Genomic DNA, 19315 nt, shown 5'->3' on the forward strand with positions numbered 1-19315 from the left:
GGATGGCAAGGACTTGACAGCAGAGAGAGGGGGACAGAAGGAGAGAGAGAGAGGGAGGGAGAGAGAGGGAGGGAGAGAGAGAGAGAGAGGGAGGGAGGGAGAAAGAGAGAGGGAGGGAGGGAGGGAGAAAGAGAGAGGGAGGGAGGGAGGGAGAGAGAGAGAGGGAGAGAGAGAGAGAGAGAAAGAAAGAGAGGGAGGGAGGGAGGGAGAGAGAGAGAGAAAGAGAGAGAGAGAGAGAGAGAGAGAGAGAGAGGGAGAGAGGGAAAGAAAGCGAGAATGCAACAGAAAGAGCGAGGTAGAGATAGCAAGAAAAGCAACAAGATAGTGTGTGAGGTGCGGTAAGATGGAGAGGGTTTCTGAAGAACGTGAGGTGGGGTAATGAGTCATTAGGGATTCAGTGCAACAGGGGGAACAACACTGTTCTGTGGTGTGAACGGACGGACGCATGGTCATACCTCGCACGTAGAGATTGGCAGGGGCGGAGTAGCGCGTTCCCGCGCTGTTCATGGCGACACACTCGTACTTCCCTTGGTCCGACTCTTCGCTGTTCTCAATCTGCAGTGCTCCTGTGTAGGGGAGGGTTAACACAGTCAGCAATCGGGGCACCATGTAAGAAATAGCACCAGCTAGCCCGGCATTGATCTCCACAGAACGTCACAGGAGAGCGAGCAGTCAAATAACTATACTGTATAGGATTTTATGATTAAATGTTATGGATAGCAATGTTGCATTGTCTGGAATTTGCTTACTACAACCACACACATTTTTACGCAGATATTGCAGGTTTAGAGGGACCACAAATCAACATATTTGTCCGGCTCTGTCAGGAAAAGCGCTGGCGAGACACTCATGTCGATTAATCACCTAAACAAGACATCATAACTACCCCAACTGTTTACGCCCCACGCCTACGAAAACAACTGACACGGCCAAAAAAAGCACACAAACATCATCAAGTGCTCTGCATGACAGGCAGCGTTAGCGCTAAAGCTACTCGGCAACAATTGCCAGGGCAGCAGGATCGGAGTAAACACTTTAGAGAATGGACTGTCACTTTACTTCCTTACTCTGCTTGAAGCGCCGTTAGGCCTGCAGGATATTCCTGAGGGGGGACACTAATCTGAGTCCTGGTTTTCAGCAGAGGATCAGAGGACGGTAGAGAGAACCCATGTGTCTTCGTCAATATTTGTTAAATGTTTGACATTTGTCGAGAAACAACTGCCGATTTCTTGCAGCATTTGTTAAGTACCCACAAAGTGCTGGAATCGATAACAGCTTCTATTACTGTCTACCTGGCCACATCTCAGAGGAGCCCTGTGAGAGAAAGTGTTTTTGCCAGATGGCTTAGATTATATTTCAGCTTCCAGGTAGCACTAGTCATCAAACAGAAGGCTAACACGTTGTTCCTAACAAAGCAAGTAGGCCCGGGGGATCAAAGTGGTCACTGTGACATACACTTAGCCCTGAGCAGTCATGTTACCACCTCAACTGAAAAGGAAATGGGTGGACAGGCTAGGCGTTAGAGGTAATTTTACTGAATTAGACATTCCCGACACCTGAGGGATTGGCTACTAACAAATGTAATGCAATTGGCAGTAACAAAAGAAACTAAAGGTCATAGACTTACTGTGCAGCACCTACATTTCCTAAGTTAGAATTCTATGTTTTTGCATAATATTCTCTCTACAGTACATTGTGTAGTAAAACAGTCGTAACTGCTCTATAACAGTGTGGTACTAGCAAACCACAGGAGGCGGAGCCTGATGCAGCTGCTGCAATATGAAAAGACACCATGCAGTTTTATTACAATAATGTGTAATATTTGCAAATATTGAGGATAACATGATGTCAACAAGATACTGTATGGTTTGGACACCAGAAATGTTATATGAGATGAATGCAACAAACAAGTTCAGCACCAACCAGATTCAGACTCAGATCAAGACAAGGTGTGTGTGTGTGTGTGTGTGTGTGTGTGTGTGTGTGTGTGTGTGGCAGCGAGAGGGGGGGGGGGAGTCGTGACTTCAGATAATACCACTTCAGATAGGACAACAGATCCTTCAGAGGTGTTAGCTTCATGCAGCTCGCTCATCTCTGACTGATTTAGAACAAGCATGTACCTGCATACTAATTGCCTGTCACAAATCTGTCAAACCGCACCTTTCTCCAGGGACAGAACACCCACGAGAGTCATAACTACATGAGTTAGCAACCAAAATGTTACTCATATTATGGTTCTTGTTAGAGGAGCTTACAAAGCTAGCTGGCTCGAAAAGGGCACACCTTCTAATAACGTCAGTGTTCTGGCTGTCCTTCCAGAAGGTCAGTCTGTTTTTTTTTCCTCACAGGTACAGCAAGAGGAGCTAGCTAGTTAGTTAGTCTGTAAAACGCTAAGGATCCGGATCTGATTGGCTGGCTAGTGGAAGCGGGAAACGTCCGCCATCACCTCACTGATGCAGCTGCTATACTGAAATCATGCTTTCACTCAGGGGAGAGAAGATGATTTCTTTTAAAAAGGGGGGTGCCGATGTCGAGGTTTCCATCTTAACAATCTCAGCCAGACCTCCTGTTCCCATGGTGGGGTCAGCGCTGCATAGGCTGTATGCAAATCAAGCCATTTCAATTTCATTGAGGCAGAGTCTGAATACCAGAGATATATCCTCTAGTGGAAACACTGGCCTTTAGTTTAAAATACAAACCCCCTCCCTCCTCCTCTTCATACAGCTGGAGCAGAGGCTGGGCAAGGAGGATGTTTGTCTCCTGAGGTAAAAGAAAAGCCTAGGGTTCATGTCCAAACGAAAACCGAGGAGCCATGAAGAAGCTCATTTACATGGTAGCACCTTGGACAGGCTGCCTGGTCTATTGGCCCTCTCCTCTCTGACGTCTGTGAGGGTTGGTGTTGGTCATTATTTGTTTGTTAAAGAGGAGACAGTCACACAGCATACAGCAGACAGACTATGGGCTGGGGTGTGTGTGGGGGGGAGACAGAAGTGGTGGTCAGGGCTCAGCAAACAGGGAGATGGGGCTGGGAGTGGAGGCTGGTGGAGGGAGATATCGGAGGACGGGCTCGTTGCAATGGAGAGGCGGAGGGAGGAGGCTGAGACTGATGTTGACGTGAGGGATGACGTGAAGTAACATATTTCTAGCACACTGTGTTCATCATCCTTACCTCTAATTGGCGTACCACCTAGGTGAAGGTAATTTGAATGCAAATACGATAGGAGAAAGTAGTTATTAAGAGAGAAAGAGAGAGGAGAAAGAAATGAATGAAAGTAATACAGAGTAAATAGCTGGAGGTCTAAAGGTAATATTTCAAGGGGGTTAGTCAAATATACAGCGAATTAGCCATAAAGGCCCGAAGGGGAGGTTTAGGGAAAGAGATGAAACAGTTGTTTAGTTGTAAGCGAATGGCATCATTAATCATTATACGTCATTATATTTTATACAATACAGTTATCAGTGTCACCATTTGCTGCAGGGCCATGGTGGTAGCTAAATTATGCAGTTTTGGTGATGTGAGAATATACTGGGTTAGTGTAAGGTCATTATGCAGATATGTAGATCAGGACACTGAGACAGATGTCAAGGAAGGGGTTAGTGTTAAGAGGGCTTGTTAAGCTCTGTGTGTCACACATCAGCAATTTTTCAGCAGCACTGTCACCATATGTCAGAAAAGGCAGATTAAAAATTCACTGGTCACAACATTTTGAACATATCTTTCCCTACATTAGTGCAACGGTACTTTCGTTTTCCTCTAATACCACCCTATATCAACATTACCTCACCACACAAAAGTGTGTCCCAATTTCTCAGCCTATTCTACTTGGTGACTTACATACTTCAGAGTAGGATTCGGCATGGCAAACTTGTGCTTGTACCAGTGACCCAGATCCCTCAGAGCAGCCGTACTGACAGGCTTTTCTAGAGGGTCTCTCATCTTTAATCTCGGGTCCTGGAGTTGGAGCCATGCGTGACACGCTAAACTGATGTCCCCTCTCTCTAAATGAGGTGGATTTACTGGAGAAGGACAAGATTTAACTCGGTCATGAGCCACTAATCTTTCTGACTCTCTGCCTTTCCATCTGATCCGGGGTCGGTCTTGAGCTGTTTATTTATCAAGCGTCGTGAACAGAGAGACCCATCGATTTTGTTGCCAGACTGGATCACGCTAATGCAGCATCAGGCAGGAATTACTCTGGGCCTGCTGCATGTTTTAGTGGGGTTTAAGGCTCATTTGATGTAAAGGGCAGACAAAATTACTTTCTTTCTGCACTGTGGGAGGTCATACATTTATCTCAGTAAATAAGCAGCCTTGCTTTATTTCAAGTCACCTGAGTAAACCAATCACAGTCTCGATCTGATGGATGTTCTCCATTTTCCCTGCCAAGCATCAATAGAGGAGATTGTAATCAGAACCAGGAGGATCAGTGTGACTGGAACAGAAGCCTGTATACACCAGGGGAGGCTGGGTGGAGGTAGAAATCGGCGGTCAGGCTCATTGTAATGCATGGAATGGAATGAGGAATGGTATGTTACTATTCCTCATTTGGGCGGTAACATACCATTCCTGATTCCATTCATTACAATGAGCTCGTCCTCCACCAGTCCCCACTGACATAGACATACAGTACCAGCTCTTCAGGTCCATGGTTTCCTATTGTACATCTGCCCTAAAGCTGTACCTACTGCACAGCACCAGCAACACAGAGAGAGATATTTTCAGGGCAACATGACAGGGAGGATACAACTTGTCCTATTTTCCTGGAGAACTGAGATAATGCAGGGGGTAAAATGGAAGGTGCTTTGGGAGCAATGTTCTATACCTGAGCGGAGCTGTTTGATTCGCCCGTTGCTGCTGTTGATGTCGACCGGCAGGAAGTCCTTGAACCAGGTAATCTCTGGGTCTGGGTTCCCGCTGGCAGCACACAACATGGTGGCGGTGCGGGTTCTCTCCACCACCTTCAGCTGGGGGCCCATATCTATGGTGGGGAAGCCATGGGGGATCTGGTTCTCTGTAACACAGAAGGGCAGGTTTTAATATATAATAAATAATAATAATAATAGTAATAATAATAATAATAATAATATATGCCATTTAGCTGACGCTTTTATCCAAAGCGACTTACATTGCAGTGAGTGTATACATTTCAGTATATATGGTCCCAGTGGGAATCAAACGCACAATCTAAGCGTTAGCACCACGCTCTACCAACTGAGCCACAGAGGACCACCAGGTTCTCAGTCAGTGGTGGACACAACACACAACACATAGAAAACAGGGATTGAAAAAACCCCCAAATAAAAACACCCCGAACCCTTCCGAAGTTGTCACAAAGAGATTTGGTCTCCATAGACACAGAACAAGACAGGTGGAGAACATCAAAGCCTGTATACTGTGCTAGCAACAGCGTGATGAGTTATGGTTTAGAAAGCATGAATCAAGTACAAATAGAGAAAATATTGAGCCTAAACAAAAAAATTATAATATCTAGAACCCTGAGAGGCTCACTGTGCCTATTGATTTGGTTTTAATATTCTCCAAAAATGTGGTCTCCGATTGATTATCACAACATTTATTATCATATTTATTAGGCAGCACAGTGAGGCTTACAGAGAGGAGAGGGAGAAGTACAATCAGCCTGAGGACATTCATACACAGGCCTACACAGGCCGCCCAAGGCTTACCCAGCAAATAAAACACATTTGAATAATCCACCTCATGACAATAGAGTACAAAGGAACAGCACATAACCCATAACAAATGCACCGTTTCTGCAAGAAATCCATCCTATTAAGGAGATATTTTGGATTCGAGGGGGATGACTCCCACTCTTTTGTTGATCCCTTGGATGTATTCTAACAACGTTGATGACTGGCTCTAGGACGAGGCCTAACATTAAAAAAACAAACAGTAATAATTTGAATGCCTTTGAGATGTCTGGTTATTAGCTTTGCTCTCTGATCATTTGTTTCGTCTTCCTCACGCCGCGATCTGATAGATGTGATCTGTGTGTATCTCCACACGCAGATGGAGTCCTAACGGTGCTAACGGTGCTCGCCTCAGGGCAAGGGGCCCCCTGATGGGTGTGCTGATGTGATGCAAACTCCTGCTGCTGGCCTCCTCCACAACATACTTTACCCAAGGTTAATATTCTGCTATAAATGGGTTCTCTAGAACACACTAAGCAATGGAGTGAGGAGCGACATTATCATAAACAATAAACTGTAGGTCTATATACCTTGAGAAAAAACAAGTTCATGAACTTCATAAAGTGTGAAAACACAGGTCTTAGAACTGAATTATCATTATTCAGTAGTAAACAACATAAGGTAAAACAAGGTAATATACAGTCAAAACCAAGCTAACTACACACTGGGGGGGGCTTTGCCACTTGGTAGAGATCCCTGGCTGGTTTCTGTTCCGGCTTTCGATGGTTTGGACTGCAGCCCAGATTGTCTCATGTTCAGATGTACCTCTCAGATTCCTATATGGTCTCTTATCTGAGTAGCGGCGTACAGCTAGAACCGCTCCAACGCCACTGCAGGCTGGTTACCTTCCTGTCTGACAGCGGGGTGTTTGATCTAAAAACCTAATCACACTTCATGTAGGACAACTCTCTGAAATACACAACCATTTCATTTCAGGGAGATATCGGTGGGCTGAGACAGAAATGTCAACTACTAGATGGAAAATTCTCAAAAGCACTTGCTTGGAAACAGCGTTCTCTGTTTCTAATACGGGAAAAGGAATTTGGAGCGAGGGATCTTGCATGAGCACACATTATATATATTACAAATGATGAAATACAAACAAGATTACAGATTCGGTACAAATCCCTTATTTCAGACTGACTACGGGATATTTATGATTTCAACTGTCGGAATGAAGGCCAACGTTCCAAGACGATGGCGGGAAAAAAAATGCAAACAATTGGTTTAGTAGCGGGAAAACCTCCAAGGAGTTATTACACGAGTCAGCGACTCCCTCATATCGGAAACACAAACAGGGAATAATTTAAGAGGCAAACAGCTGCTGCTAAGCGAATATGTGGAATCTGCCCCCTTATTGAGCCTAGTGTTTGCATTGCGGGGGAGCTGTAAGAACAAGAGGCTAACCACCAAGAGAGAGACTTCTCACAGTACGCCTGATTAGTGAAAACAGCTCCCACAGTACCATGGCTTCAGTCAGGTTTGTGTCTTCACACATGGTAAGGTGTTGAGTACTGCAGGTAGGAGGAAATGTGTACTCCATATGGGATTGTGAGCGTTTGCCTATAATTGTGTGTGTGTGTGCGTGTGCGTGTGTGTGTATGCGTGGGTTTCTTCACTTCGAATTTCACAGAATTTACCACTTTACTGACTAGCATCAAGCCCAGTGAGAGATGCTAAAGTGGTTCCTGTTCTTGAGCCATCTAAACAAACATGATCCCCGTAGGGCAGAGACATTAGGGCCAGTCCCATATATTAGAAATTAAGTTTTGTACATGGCTCTGATTAGAGTCCCCTTTCCGGCTCATAAGTCTGTTCTGATGGAAGGGCAGAGAAAGGAAAAACACTGTGGGACTTGTGGAAACCCAACACGCACCGTCTCAGATGACAGCAAACAACTGTCAAAAACTGCATTAGCAGCATTCTCAACAATAACAATGTAATAGTGCTTAAGCTGTCAACATAACAAAGGTAGAGGAGGGGGGTGTAGGTTTCGTCTGACATTTGATATGTCCTTGAGTACACGTAGGCCTATTCATCCATGATAATGTAATGTTAACCCATTGCCTTCACAACCTCGCCCAGACATACTAAGCCTACATCTGAAAAACATGTGGTCTTCTCAGATATTCCACAATAAAAAATAAAAAAAAACTAACCCTGACCCATACGCTGAACCTCATCAACTCAGCAGCCTTCCAGAACCCATGCAACCAAGCTGAACCTCTAGCATTGGGCTATGCATAGAGGAATAGCCCAATGCATTGGGCTACGCTAGAGACATCGTCAAGCATACCCAACATATGAGTGCTGTCGGTGGGCACCTGCTGCCTCGACTGCTGCAGCCCTCCTCGTCTGCTGGCCTGTCAGCTCGGGGAGACGGAGACAAGCCTTTGTTCTACCCTTTTGTAATTTGAAGGGAGAAGAAAAGCTGCGTGGATATTTGCCGGGGAAGCGCCACGGAAACAATGCCGGCAATGCAGGGCTGATGTTCTGTCAAGATACCGAGAGTCTCTAATAAAGGCCCCTTTTTTCTCTATAGGGGAAATCCATCACAAAGTGCTTCCTCTATCGGGACGTGGCAAAGAGAAATAGGAGAAACGGAGAGATAACAGTCAAATATGCTGAGTCACGTATTTATAGGGTCTCCATTACGAAGATGAACAGCAGCACTGAGGTGAAAAACCCAAAACAACCGAAAAATAGCGGCGTAATGTCTCACTCTGTCTTTGGTCTGGGCTGAGCAGCTCATCATGGATAGGGGCGCCGGTGCCACAGATGCCGGTATGAATCTAAAGGGCCCTGCCAACAATGGGCCTGCTGTCTCCTGTGGGTTGGGGAGTAATTGGGCGGCCATCTTGCGAGGGTCAGACAGGGGTGGAACATGCAGTGAGAGAGCTTGGCAGACAAACACTGCTGGCGGGCCAACACTCAGAGCTGGAGGAAGGACGAAGCGTTTTTCTCTGCTTGTTGCATTCGCCAAGGGGAGTGGATGCGTTCCGTTGCGCCTCTCCTGTCTTTCTTTTTCCCTTCTTTTCCTCTCTCTCTCTCTCTCCCTCCCTCGTTTCCACAAGTAGTCATTTTCTCTGCATTACCGCCGCATGAAAACACACCTGTTATTATGCATAGCCTTCTAGGGTGACTGCTGATACATGTGTGGCTATGCAGAACATCTCTCTAATGTCAATATAACAGAGAAGTTGTCTAGTGTTTCTAAACAAATGCAATTCGGTGGAATTCTGCTTTATTGGTAAAGTGCCTCTGTAATGCAATTGACGTAGAGAGTTCAATAAAAACAACCAGGGCTTTCTGAGGACAAGGGCCGATGGCAGAGGCTGGGTAAACCAGTGAATACCAAGCCAAGGCACTGACAGGCTACTCCAATCATGTAGTGAGAAATGAATACGGCTTTTGTTCTCTATGCTGCAGTGTATGATGCACAGGGAGACTTACTCCCTGCAATATGTGCAGCTTGGGGTAGTTGAATCTGTTTGCAGTGATTACAGAGGTAAGTTAGGGAGAAGAGGACAGGTTTGAGGCGGTTTTTGTGGCTGTACTGTTTAAGATGACTGTGGGGAACTACGGCATGGAAAGAAACACCTGGAAAACATTGAGGACTACAGTCCCAGACTGCTAAAAAACAAGGAGAAACTAGCCTACTAACTGTAATGAGAGACATTAAGAAAGCAACCATAATGGATTACCATAATGACTGAACCTCAAGGGGAGCCCTCTGTACTCTTATTGCAACCAACAAAAAGGAGGTGAGCACAGGGCGGGGTGGAGAAAGACGGAGATGAAGAGAGGGGGGAGGAAAAAAAATAAAATAAAAAAAAGAGTGAAATGAAGAGGGGAGGGGAAGGAGGGAGGCTGAAGGAGGGAGGAGGGGTGTGCATGCCAACCTCCTGCCAGCTCCAATTACCAGTGTGAGTGGAGCGTGGCAGCTAGGGCGATGGGTCTAATCAGAACCCCGCTGAAAGAGACCCGTACCCGCCCTCCCGTCCCACTGGGAGGCTGCCGGAGCTCAATCCACGCTAACGTCAACCCAAGTTATTCTCACCCCAAACAAACTCATCTCCACTGGTGCAAACACTTCAACCCCCAGCCCCCTGCACAGTGGGGGAGTCCCACAGCAGCAGCAGCAGCAGCGCGCGGCGGCGGCATCGTTCACAGCGGTTCTGTACAGGCGACAAAACCTGTCTCATTTCTATTTTAGAACGCCCTACCCCTTCTATTCTCTCGAGGGCTGGTGCGAGTGTTGAGCGACATGTACTGGCTGTAAATGTTTAAGTAAAGGCTAGGCTGAAAAAATGCCCTTCTAAGGAAGAAAAACTGCCGTTAGAAATGAATGGAAAGCCCTCTCTTTCTGAGAGGATTCATGATAAAAAATGACTAGGACATGAACTGTAAATGCTTAGATATTTACATAATCTAACACCCCATACTTTGCGCTTTGGTGTAGTGGGTGGATGAGGAGGGTCATCTCGTGCAATGCAGGTGGAGCCTACAGCAAAAAGTTTCGAGGGGTGGGGACTTGTTACAACTTCCACAACACTTTTTACTACCTGCGCCCCCAGAATCTCAAACGAGAGATCTGAGATTAGCTTTGGTGTCATCAATAGTTAATTTCTTTCTGAATTAACATCCACCATCGACACAAAGGATGAAGGGAATATGTACAGAAGGCCCTGAATTTTAAATCCTTGGCTGAACTCATTTCCTCGAAGAAATAAAAGGCCCTGTGATCTCCACGTGTGCCTGTTGGCGAGTGATGGATGACAACAATTAAAGGTGATGTCTCCTTTGATAGTCTGAACCGCGGAGCCCCCGCGGCAGCAACCCAGTGCTCGCCTCATGAAATATTACTGCACTAAAATGTATCCTTTTACCCATACATCAGTGCATTTTATTGCTAAAAAACTATGTTTATTCGCCTCTGCGGGGGAAAAAAAGAGGTCTTCTTTGGCATGTTTTGATTCGCCTGGGTGAGGTGTGAGGTTCAATCATGTGTCTGTGAGCTGATATTCTGATGTTTTCGAAATCACATTAACTTAGTCCATTTGTAATGAACCGTTGTAGACAAGTTATTGTTTAGGAACGGATATGTGTCAAAGACAAATAGTAAGCGCTTCCCGCCTGCCTTTAAGACAGCTCTTTGGCAGTTTGTTTGCTTTCCTCCAACTGCCAGTGCGACTATAATGAGTGACACAGTGCTGTAAAGCATAAGAGTTGAATACAGGTCTGGAGTCAACACTGCACTGAACTGCAGACACAACGTCTGCGGAAACAAAGCGCTCAACCCCGAGGCTGTTCTCACTGAGAACATCGACGAGTCAGACATTTGCATCTCTCTGAGACACAGAAGCGCCTGGGAGGCAGCGGGAGCTAACACAGAGAACATAACATCAACAAGAAATAAAAGAGCGGGATATGAATAGTGAGGATAGAAACTAGTATGTGCAAACAGGCAAGGAAGTGCACTTTTATTATGATCTGTTAAAATCAGTGAAAAACACAAAAGGGATATATATGCATGTTGTAATCTACTGTAAGATGCTGGGGTCAAAGCAGTTTTGCTAAGAGCAATATCCCCAGTGGGGGAGCTGAACTTCCAACTGTACTGCATGTCCAGTAAGAACGGTTAGTTCAGTTAGCTACTGGTCCCACAGGTATTAGTGGGATTGTTTGAGTGTTTTTGACTTGCAAAACACTGGAGGGCCAGGAGCTCACTGCTCTCACGTGTCCTTTCATGGTGGGCATGTGACTGGGATCCTGCCAGCTTTCCCAAACTGCTATCTAGCAGAGTTACTACCGAGGTCTCCTCAGTAGGAATGACACGGCACACAGAACAACATCAAAGACGCTCCAGAGAGTATCAGGCTGTTGATGTAATATCGTTGTAATAAGATGAAAATGAAAAAGTATCTAGTCTGACTAATCTAACTTCAGAGAAATAAACCAGTAAAACTTGCACCTATAGATCTGTATTAACACTGTACTAACACTTCCTCACAGAGCAACACAGAACGAAGGTGACAAACAATGTCCTCAATAAAACGTTCAGAAATGTGTAAATTGCCATTAAAACTGATATGAGAACCCTATAAAGGTTGTTGTTCTCAAGGACCACACTGTGTCTCCAAGGCAGGGTGTTATGGCAGTTGCTATGGAGACCGGGCATCAAACATGAATATTGTTCATGGGGGCTCATGACTTGCACACATGAGCACACCTGTATGCAGGAGTACACACAAACACTTCTTCAAACACACAAAAGGAAGTGTTAACTAACCGGCTCAGGTTATGAATAGGCTAGGTGGTTGTAATGTTATTGTGTCACGCTGTTTATCCAAGCATGCTTGAAGGAAGAGAGGTGTAATGCATGCCATGACCTTTGAAATGAAACACTTTTTTGTCTCACTGAGCAGAATATGCAGGCTTACTTCCCCGCTAACAGCCACATCATCAATAACAGTCATCTTAATTCCCCTCCCCTCCCCTCCACCACAGCCCACCTTCCCTCATCTTTTTCTCCCTCCCCCCGTTCCCCGGCATCTCTACAGCACCTCTCTCTACCTCTCTCTCCTCCCTATCTGCTCTCCTACCTCCACTGTCGTCAGCATGATGTACGGCGCTGTCAGAGGCATGCGACTGTTACTTATGCTGCAGCACACCGGTTAGTACATAACCATGGCCCGCGACCCATTACTGCAACCCCAAGGGTGGTCCTTCACGTCCACACACATCTGGCTGGCTGAGGTCACCTTGAGGGACAACCATTGCACAAAATAATCTGTTACTCCATTAACTATAGGTCTACTACCATAAGAGGAGTGATGCTGTTCTTATGGGATAACAACGCACTCTGTGATTATGGTGTTAAACAATCTTTGAATGAAGATTATTGAGATTGCAGTTTATAGTCTACAGAATAAATGTTATTCCAAATCTGATATGGCTCGACCAAGCCTGGCTCAACGGTGGTATACCTACTGTACTGGCTCAACGGTGGTATACCTACTGTACTGGCTCAACGGTGTATGTCTACTGTAATATAACTAATAAGACATGCTGTTCATTCAGGTGCTTTCTATTTTGTTGTTGTTGTTTGGTTGTTTGTGATGTGAGCTGCTGTAATGCCTTAATTTCCACTCGGGCATCAACAAAGTACCTATCTATCTATCTATCTATCCATCTATCTATCTATCTATACTCACCGAACACTTTATTAGGAAAAATACACTAATACTGGGTAGGGCCTCTCTTTGCTCTCAAAACAGCCTCAATTTTTCATGGCATTGATTCCACAAGATGTTGGAAACATTCCTTTGAGATTCTGGTCCATGATGACATGATTGCATCACGCAATTCCTGCGGATTTTTCAGGTGCACTTTCAAGCTGTGAATCTCCTGTTCTATCCCAAAGGTGTTCTATTGGATTCAGATCCGGTGACTGGGAAGGCCACCTCCACCATGAGAAGGTGTACAGGTCTTCCTAATAAAGTGTTTGGTGAGTGTATCTATCCATCTAGGAAAACACAAAAAAGGCCAGAAGAGGATTGAAAAGTGTGTCAGTTAATGGACTTGCTCCTCAGAAGAGAGCAAAGGGACGCTTGCAAATAAATTCATTGATCCTCTGCAACAATTCTAATTAATCATCGCCTGTGCTTTATTGTGACATGTTTAGCGTAATTACCGCCGATAGAGGTGGCTTTTATGAGTCCGGAGAAAGGCGGTGGGTGTAGTGGAATGTGGCAGGTTCGGTTAATTAAATTCTCACTGGCCTGGGTTTATATGACAGGCTTTACTTATTCTCTCAGTCAGAGATAATTAATAATACACAGATCCTCCAAATCAAATGTCTCCGGGTGCCTGGCCTCAAAGGGCTGCACTGTAGACATGCTCTCAAAACAGCCGTAACGTGGCGGTGTCGACTTGCCTGTCAACTAAAGTGCATCTTTATGAAGACGAGACGTTAACTTTTTTAATAAATATTAATGTCAGTGCAATGCATCTTAAGGTACATTATAAAACTCCCGTGTCAACATCACTATATCACAAGAAAACCTTGCCTTTGATATCAGTAGAAAGAAATACAAAGCCGAAAGACATTCTCTCAGACACGTGGGTAATTCCCCACAGTACAGTTAAGCGAGATATGAACAATGCCTCTATAACATGAGGAAAATGTCAAGCCTGAATCTCAGCCATAACACTGACATTAAGTAAACCAGCACAGCCCCCTCTAGGCGTTGTGGTTAAGTCTACAGGGCTTGGTCTCTAAATGTGTGTGGATGGGGGTCAGGGGGAGGGAGACTCCCATTAGCCAGCTCATTGAGCCTGGGTATTAGACCCCCCTAACACACTGCAGGCCCATCCATCCATGGCTATCAGGGCCAGGGGGAGTCGCTGACTCACTGGCCCAGAGACCCAGGCACCCAGGAGGAGGACCCCTCCACTTCACCTGCCAGCAGACAGAGTGAGAGAGCCAAGCGCTAGCTCTTAACTGACAGCAGGAGCCGCAGTATTTGTTGTTTTACCCCGATAGCTTTCAATCAGGATTCCAGAGAGCTGTGGTGACTGTCTGAACTAGAGCTACAGACACCTGGCAGAGTCGAAAGCCTCTGTGAGAACATGGAGGATAGACACCTCTGCATTTAATGTATTAGGCCTAAAACGTGGTGCGTGGAGTGCATTATCTAAATATCAAAGTTTAATATTTGAAAAAGTGTGATGGCGTAGTTTGTTCAGAACTTTGATATTTAGATAATGGGAGAGTGGGAGGAACTGACGTAGAAAAGTTTAGATGAGCAAAACGAGACAAGTCAAAACAAAGTTATGGATAGCAAGCAGTAAAAAACGGACAAGCTGATATGATGCTACTCTGTCACGTCCTGTGAAACTTCAGAGAATCTTCTAAAGCTTGTGTTGGCATGCCTCTGAAACTGCTGCATTTTTCAGGCCTATATTTACATTGTAGATTCATCACGTGCAACAGCACATCTCAAATCTTTGTTGAAAATGCCAATCAAAGTCAGGTTTTTCAAGGACAGCTAGAACAGATTAATGTATGAAATACAAAACATAGCTCTCGTCTTGTCAACAAAGTCAACAATAGTGCAGTAGTGCAGTTGCTTTTGGCTGTTACAATTCAAATTCAAGTTAAGTGCCAACTCCCTTTCAATAATTCAAAAATAGTTCCATAATTAACAAAACAAATCACAGCCAAGATACATTGTAATGATCAAACTGCTAGGAAAATTTCTCTCTATCCAATAATCTCTTATCAATACAATAAGAAAAACGGGTGCACTAAAACTGACATAATAACAGTCAAACTCTCTTTCCTCTATCTACCACTTTTCAATCCTTTTTCCTCTTTACCTCTTTTTCTCCTTCTCTCTCATTGACTTAAAGCTGCCTGTAGCCAATGACACGATTGGCATTGACAGCAAACACATTCCAGACATCCCAGCATTCCAAGATATAGTTTGCCAGGAGCACAACTGATTGATTGACAAGTTCGGGTGACAGGAGTCAAAGCTGCCCTGGAACAAATCTGGTTCTATGGACAAATCCAATGTTTCATTCGATTTGTTGTTCAAACAAATCCTACAGACCAGACAGACTTAGATAGTTGGGAGTTGAGACTTTAACCCGGGACAGCATCGCCTCTCCCCCCTGCCCCAGAGCCCTTGAAGGTGAGGTACGGGGAGGCAGATTGGGTGGCCAGGCCAGGAGAATGATTCCGCCCTGCCATATTGTGTGAGTCCTTGGAATAGGCGTCTCTGGACAGGTGCAGTTTGTAACTGTCAGGCTGGTTATGATCTACGGCGCCGGGCCTCAAGCCAGCAGATGGTGGGAGAAATTAAACTTATGACACGGACCGTCAGACTGGTGCTCAGGAAACAGTGGGAGACCACACCTGAAGAGAGGAGGTGGTAGTGTGTGTGTGTGTGTGTGTTTTCCTATTGACTACACTGCCACAAAATACAGCTTCCTGAAACACAATCAGTGAAGCAAAACATCTATAGGAACAACTAGATTTCTCCTTGTACGTTCAATAAACGACCCGTGACAAATCAATTAGTTGTTTTGTCAAATCAATTAGTAACATCTGAAGCCGCTAAATGAAAGTGAAAAACACCACAGTCTCGGCCAAGAGCAGCCAACACAGACACCAGGCAGCGCACGCAGAGAATGAGCAAGTAAGTCAATACAAACCGATACGACTGTACATTACAAACCCTCGCTCATTGAATGACTTGAATAGTAGGAAAGAAAAGGCGAGGATTAAATTGTCGGAAACGAGGTGTGCGGTATTATATCATTCAGAAATACGCACCGTATATACTTATCTCTTGCCTGGGAAGAGGCACAATGAGATTTCTATGCTGTTTATCCAGTCAGGTTGTTGTCCGTACTCGCCTGCCTCCTGAGATATTTATGACTTGCATTGTGTCGCAGTCATTTTCTGCCTCCACGCCAGCCAGGGACTATAATGCAAGCCAAACAAACAAAGCCCTTTCCAAACCGGTGATGCCATAATTTGTTTATTGACATGGAATATGGGCTGTTTTTTCCCCACTAATTGCATGTAATGCCAATCAATTACTGTATAATTTAGTATTTCATCACTCCTTGTCCAATAAGAACATCGATGGTAGTACCTGTACATAGGGATTAATAGTGGCAGAACATTGAACAGATTGATACGTACTGTAATCAGTGTTGGCGTAAAGAATGAGGGCAAGCCTGTGTTGGTTGAGAAAATAGTTTAGCTCACAGTTCTCTAGATTTTTCGGTTGACCTTTTAAAAAATAAACATGCTTCGACATTAGGTGCATGAAATTCACTGGATGAAACACCTCAGACAAGGTGATGTGTTCTGAATCAGGCTTCGACAGCAGAACATTCCTCTAACGATGAGGCTTTTGATCTGCGACCATTAGATAACATTCCAGCTCTGTGAGACTCTCTCTCGTCTGCCTGTCAGTCACCATTCTCAGAGGAATAGAATGTTCTAGAGGAGAACACGGGCAGAAAGAAGTCACGGAATGCACCTCATTTGACATTCTGAATTCCAAGTTCTTCTTTTTAAATCGTGAAACCCTGTGATGTTCTAACTGTCCAATTATAACCTCTCAAAAGCAGGTCTATGGGATGGACAAAGAAAAAGTGACAATGGCAAGGTTGAAGCTGTTCTTAGTGTTTTCAGCAAATAGTGGTTTATACTTGATGAATTGAATAGACAAGCAGCTTCCATCTGAACATTCAATTCAATAGCCTTGCTGAACAACAGCACCTTCACTGAGGTTATGTGCCACATATTCGCTCTGGTGATCACCTGACCTCCCTTTACCGTCCCTTCATACCACTATCACACGGTCTATGCAAACAGAGAGAGAGAGACAGACAGGCAGACAGAAATCTCACCTAGGGACAGAGCCTCCTCGACAGCCCTCCCCCCCCCCCCCCCCCCCCCCCCAACACCACAGACCAGACTACCTCTGAGGTGGTGTGAGGCTTTGCTGCATCATCACTAATTCATGCAGGTCAGACCTCTGTTATCATTACCTGAGGAGGGAGTAGCCTTGCTCAGCAGGACGCAGCTGACACACACACACACACACACACACACACACACACACACACACACACACAGTCTTGCCATAGTTATAAGGTCAAACAGAGAGCATGGCAACCATCAATGAAACTACAAACTACACAAAGTCTGTCTTCTCTACGATGGTATGCATTTGATGACATCATCATCACCACACACACACACACACACACACGCTAGCCCGGGGGAAGCGTTGCTCTGACTTTGGGGCTCAAACGGGCGCATGACCTCCCTCTCTCGGGGCGTGAGAACCGCCAGGAACAAAGAGTCCTGCCGTTGCAGCGTGACCGAGTTGCGAAGTGACTCAAGAATGACGAAATGGCGCTTGCTTTGAAAGTGTGAAAACATCCATTCACAGCTCCCTCAAGGTGATGCGCCTGACTCTACACACTGCCATGGGTGTACGCAGTCATGTGAAGAGAGGAAGAGGCCTAACACCCCCCCGCCCCCCACCCCCCCGCCCCCCACCCCACCAGGACAAAAACAGACCTATGACAGATCCGCTACGCAATAAACCAGCGTCATTCTAAAAAAAAACGACGATAACACGCTTAAAATCATCTGGATTGATCGACAACAGCACAGATATCCAAATATGGGAGTGTCAAAATAAATCAACAGTAGTAAACAATCCCTTTAAGCACCTCAGTGAGGACAGCAAGGAATGTACCTTATCATACATCACTGTCATTTCAATACTAATCTAATCTGACACACCCAGACTGTACCATCTAGGCAGCTAAATGAAAACCTAGCCTTAAACATCCTCTTACAACACCCAATACCTCCCACACGGTACACACCTTAGTAAACTACGTCATTATATCATTGTGTTCACTGCTGTGAATGAACGTCACGCGACCCTGACACATTGCACACACAGCCTTCACAATCAGAAACATATCCTTTGTGCTATCTAGGCGTCACAGAGAGTGCACCTATATTACCATACTCCAGTATGCATGTCATATTCCACACATTGTGATTGGCATAAGGCGTTAAAGATCCAGTATGAGGAATAAACATAATTAATACAGCTCCCTTTCTTTGCTTAGCTAAAGCTTATAATCCAGAGTGACTTCGGAAGGGTTCATGTTCAAGTTCCAAGTGTTGCCAACCGTTTCTTCAGCTGGATGTCTCCTGTATTGAGAAGATATAGAGTCACGTGTGAAGGACAGGATATATAGGGGACACAGTCTTCGACAGGCACAATAACAGAAGCGCGGCAGTTCCTTTACGCGGTTGTTAGAAAGCATGATCATCAATCACCCGCATCTTTGGTGCTCGTGGGTTTTCACTCGCTGCTCATTGGAAGGGGATTTGACATGTCACTATTCTACAAACAATGCTCTAAAAATAGAGTTCAACCGACGATATCTCGTCTGTGTGTGTGTGTGTGTGTGTGTGTGTGTGAGCGGGTGTGTGTGTGTATGCTCCAGGATGTACAGTCATCCACTGGGCTCTAGACTACAGGGCCAAAATAGAGAGCGCTACTTTGATGATTAAACAGTAAAGGCTCTATTCCCTGCCAGAACCCCTTTGTGTTGTTCACATAATAGCTGATGTCTTCATCAGATAAAAAACTCTTGTAGAGTAATTGACCTGTTTCTAGACTGGGGTCAGACATTAATGATTTACATATACAGGGATCACCATAAGGTCTTGGGTTAATGTTCATTTCTAGACATGTTTGTGAGTGAGATCAGTGTCAACTGACAGACAGCCTGTTAGCAGACAGAGTGACTCCAGGTCTGAAACATGAGTGTTGTGTAACACTCACACTGTGATTAATCTCATTTTACTGGCATGTGGCTCATGTCACGTTAACGGTACTTGTTCATGTGCCCAGCCACATTCCTTTGCCATTGTATAGTACAAGAAAGCTCTGTACACAGGGGGAAAAAAAGTCCCCCCCCAGCAAGATTATGCAATCCAGTTGATATCATGAAATAAATCTGACTGAGGAGAAAATGTAAAAGG

At 45.1% G+C, this 19315-nt stretch overlaps 1 protein-coding gene across 3 annotated transcripts in view; it reads right to left on the bottom strand.

Moving 5' to 3' along the window:
• Positions 1-19315, bottom strand: part of ptprfb (protein tyrosine phosphatase receptor type Fb) — a 132863-nt gene that overhangs the window by 52828 nt on the left and 60720 nt on the right. For all 3 annotated transcript variants that reach the window (XM_083690360.1, XM_083690361.1, XM_083690359.1), the window contains exons 5-6: positions 4824-5012; positions 456-566 (exon numbers count right to left, since the gene is read on the bottom strand). In XM_083690360.1, coding sequence (XP_083546486.1) covers positions 456-566; positions 4824-5012 — 300 coding nt within the window. The remainder of the gene's footprint in view (positions 1-455; positions 567-4823; positions 5013-19315) is intronic.

This window comes from Argentina silus (genome assembly GCF_951799395.1).
Source record: "Argentina silus genome assembly, chromosome: 18".
NCBI lineage: Eukaryota > Metazoa > Chordata > Actinopteri > Argentiniformes > Argentinidae > Argentina > Argentina silus.